Source organism: Penaeus monodon, chromosome 4, assembly GCF_015228065.2.
Source record: "Penaeus monodon isolate SGIC_2016 chromosome 4, NSTDA_Pmon_1, whole genome shotgun sequence".
In the NCBI taxonomy this organism is placed as follows: Eukaryota; Metazoa; Arthropoda; class Malacostraca; order Decapoda; family Penaeidae; genus Penaeus; species Penaeus monodon.
In genome coordinates, this window is record NC_051389.1 from 1,098,814 (window position 1) to 1,103,260 (window position 4,447).

At 40.5% G+C, this 4,447-nt stretch overlaps 1 protein-coding gene across 1 annotated transcript in view; it reads left to right on the top strand.

Annotated features, from left to right (window-relative positions):
- The window catches only part of LOC119599214, a 4,979-nt gene extending 4,543 nt beyond the window's left edge, over nucleotides 1-436 (top strand). Inside the window, exon 6 of the mRNA XM_037948958.1 lies at nucleotides 314-436. Coding sequence (XP_037804886.1) covers nucleotides 314-436 — 123 coding nt within the window. The remainder of the gene's footprint in view (nucleotides 1-313) is intronic.
- The last annotated feature ends 4,011 nt before the right edge of the window (nucleotides 437-4,447 follow it).

The following is a 4,447-nucleotide window of genomic DNA, read 5'->3' on the forward strand; positions in this document are numbered from 1 at the left end:
TACGAGAACATTGATTATACGTTAGTAAGTAAAGTGTGCAGTTACTTTTACCACAACACATTAGAAATATGTATAAGATAGCTAGCCACACAAAATACAGGCATTTCTGTTTAGTCTTTGGTTTATTATATTGACGCTGGTACATGTCCTTGGTTCAGTGATGGTAAGTGTAGCAGTTTCCTATTTACGTCTGACTTAAGCTGTCTAGTTAGAATATGCTGTAATGATTCAGAATAGTTAGGCTTCATGTCATCTGATAATGAATGTATATTCTCGTATACCTGATATAAAAGTATCATTAATATGGTATCAGCAAGCACAAATTCATTTACATGGGCACGAAGTTCAATCTTCAAAAAACATTCTTGTGAAGTTCGGGTCATCCTCTCACCGACTATATAACGTGGCCTCACACCTGACACAGGCCGGGCCATAAGTGAAAGGCCCGGGCGAAGCCAGAACTTCGCAAAATCTCAAGCAAGCAAGCAAGCCTGATCGTTGCACTTACCTTCAACACGTCTCACATGAAGATCGTAAGTACCATACGTCCTATTTCAGAGCATTCACTCACACACACACACATCTGTGTGTGTGTGTGTTGTATTTGTGAAACATAAATGATGTAAATGTTCGGAAGTGAACTTAGGACATCGTATACTCTAGGTCATTGCCTCGCGTGTTGGCTGTGGCTGCGGCCGAACAGTTGCCACTCGTCAACCCGCCCATTGCATCGTGCGAAGCAGCCAGGTGAACCCCGACCAGTTCGGCGCCACATTCCGACTTCGAGGCTGCCAATGGCATCGTGTTCCAGTTCTCGGGTTTGAGGGCGTCGCTGGCGGTTCTAACAATGGTTGGCTCTTGGAGGCAAGTACTAAAATTGTTTGCATTATTTTCTTACTCGAATTACACACAGGAATACTGCAGTTGTGATATTAGGGATGCTCGAAATCAAATGTGGCATGACTTAACGTTTTTTTTTCTAATAGTTATCCTCAGGAAGATGGTACCGTAGCCTCTTTCAAGTTCGTGGCCAACGAGAACGGCTACCAGCCCGAGTCGTCCCTCCTGCCCGGGCCCCCGCCTTCCCCCACCCCATCCCCAGTTCGTCCTCGACCAGATCGAGTTCGCCCGCCTCGAGGACGAGCGCAAGGCTCGCGAAGGAGCAAAGGGCCAAGCGTAGTTTTTTCGAGCGAATCTTGTTAAACTTTGACCTTTGAACGATTTTATAATTAAATAAATAGATGTTATAAAGAAGTGATTTATATTCTACACTCCATACGAAAGTAAGAGCTTTACTTGTAAGATCATAAGATGAGATCATGCAACGTGAAGTGGCAAGAAAATAGCTCCTTCAAAATAAAGTTGTTCGAAATGGAGCATCAGGTCAAAAGACACATTTCCTCCTTTTTTGCTCACTGGTTTGTGGTGACTTTTCACCGGTGCCGCTCTTCTGGGAAATTAGATTTCATATACTTTATACAGCGTCACTTTTCTATACAGCGTCGCTGTTGTATACACCGTCGTGTTGTATAAAGCGTCGCTGTCTTTATTGGGTGTATTACATACTGCTCATTTACACATGCTTCCTGCATTGCACTGTACATGAATGCAGAATATTGTAGTTTAAGCTTTAAGGAGTTTCCATGTGTTTATATATCTAGAATGTTTGATATTGGTTTGTTTGTGCCTGTAGGTATGAAATAATGTGTATTTGAGTATTAGACTCAAAACGAATAAAGTTTATGTGTGTATAGTGTAAAGATACATATAAACAATGTATATATATAAATACATATGTATATACATATACATATATGTCCAAGGTTTCCCTCTTTATATAAATCATTAATTTCACTTAATCAAGGTTTCTTAATTATTTATTTATAATTTTCAGATATGAGCAAACCTTTTGTCCTTTATATATCCTCTGGGGAATAGATTGCTTCAGGGAGATAGAAAACTCATTGTCTATTTTCAATATATATTTTCCATCTATATATGTATTCAAATTCAATCAATCAAAAATAAAACTTTGCACATATGTATATCAGAAGCTCGATGTAGTGCAGGCCTTAGTCCAGTCAGGGTCAGCGGTCCGATGTCATACAGCCGAGGTCATGCAGCCGAAGAAGTACGGATCGGGATAATTAGGACCGAGACGACACAGCCAGGGTGAATGCCCAGGGTAAATGTCCTAGGGTGGATAGCCACAACAATGCTGACAGGTTTCTTCCACTCATAAAAATATGAAGCTGCAATAAGAACCAGTGGAATAAGCAAAACACTCATTCATAACATCAAGTTACTTACTTGCATCACTTTGAAATTTTAAGTTTACACAATTTCAAAATTTAGTAAAATAAATATATTAATTATTTACAATGTGTATCAGTGGGAGTTCGGGCCCAAGTGGCTGCCCATAAAACGGTGACCCCGCCCAGGTTTCCCTTTCCCGGGTTTCGAAGCAGGAGAAATGGGTGTCTGGGTAAACAAAAATGGTTCGTAACGCTACAAGCACGCACGCGCTCACATTCGCACACAAGCAGAAATACAATTTTTAAAAGGGAAACCATCACCAAACCCTTAAAAACCCCCCTTTTGATTTAAAAATTATACGATTTTAAGGAAAGGGGGGGTTTCACTTATCCTACCTTGGATATATACAATCAAATTAACTGAACATCGCTAAGGATGTTGCACCAAAACATTGTCGACCTTTGATATACTCTATGTAAATGCATATGACTGGAGACCCAGTGCCCAACGCATAAGACGACCATTGCTTTTTTCATTTTTTGATGATGTTAAGGGTTTGGGTGATAGTTTGCAAGACAAACCGCGGCCTACGATAACCCCAGAATTTTTTAATAGCCAGACGATAGCTAAAGCTTTCTCTTATTACGGATAAGACCCTTCCGAGTCGGGAGTTTCTACTCGCGTAAGCGTTTGGCTGAGGAAACCCCCACCCTTTTTCAACAAAAACCGCCCCAAGGGCCGTGTCGTGGCGCGGTTCTGAGATAAAAGATTTCTGTAGTCAGGAAAAAGTTTAAAATTGGGCATTTTTTAATAAGTATTTTAAATCGTCGTTCTTTTAACAAAATCGGGAAATTTTTGTTATTAGGAGAAAAAATTTTCAGAAGAGAGTTCAAAGGATGCACGAGGGAGCCAAGTTTGGGATAAAAATTTCGAAAAAAACGAAAAGGGGTACCAAGGAAACTACGTAGTTGTTTTTTAGTTTTCCCGGGATTTTGGCAATTTTAAAATTTGGTTATTTTCGGAAGGGGGCTCAAGCCCCTTTTACCAAGATTTTAAAACCAAGATATTTTATATTGGAAAAACTTAAAACACTTGCTAGGCCCCCCCAGTTAACCCATGCCACGAATTTTCCAGAAGATTCCTTTTATGAATCAAGTGATTTCCAAAAGGGCGAGCTGGCCCCCCTAAAATTTTCGAAGTTTGCACTTACATTCGTAATCTGCATAACTTTAGAAAAAGTTAATAAAACAGCACACGCCCTCGTTTTAAACCGAAAGGAAGTTTGTAAACTGCACAAGCCATATTGGGGAGTAGCAAAAACCGTGATGGTTTTTCCTTTCGATAACGGAATTTGCCAAAACCTTTACAAAGATCTAAATTTCCCTAAATAACGTCCCCCCCACAAAAATACCTAGGCTTCATCCACGTTGGCACGGTTCTGCGTCGAAAACGCTCACACATTCAGAGCCCAAAAATTTCGCAAAAAGCCCATGAAGATGGCCCTTTTTAACTAGCACAACGGTGTGAGCAATAAGGAGAGTGAAGGTTTGAAATGCCTAAAGATAGCATTTTTTCCACTTTCCTCATCGAAAGTTTTCGGAGTGATGGGGAATAGGGTATGGCTTAGTATGGACCCCGGGGGAAAGGTTGTCAAATCAATGTCATGAGACTATGCGGTTACACCGGTTTGTTGAAAAGAGTAGAGAATTCAGCATTAGGTTTTAAAATTTCTTCTGCCACCCCATTCAGGATTAAGATTTATTTTTATTATAGCCGTACAAATCCGGGAAATTTGCAAGCAAAATTCTGCATCCGGGATGATGGGAAAATCATCCCCGACGCCCCTTGACATATTGCGAAGAAAAACCCATCACGCCTCCCAAATTTTTTTAGCATGTTATGTGATACAAATTTTTCTTCGAATTAACCTTACCTCTAATCACGCCGTTATGTGTTTTCACTCCCCAATAAGGTTTTCCTTCCACCCTTTAATTTTGTTAAAAAACCCCTTTTGTTTTTGGGAAAAAGTTGGTTTTAAAACCCAAAAAGGGGGGGGGCCAAAAGGGGTTGGCCCTTCGTTCGAAACCTTCCGTTTAAAATTTGGCCCTAAAAATTTAACAAAGTTCTGGGGGGGGCCCCCAAAATAAGGGGGGTTTAATTTTTTCAATTCCTTGCCAGGGGGGAACTTCCA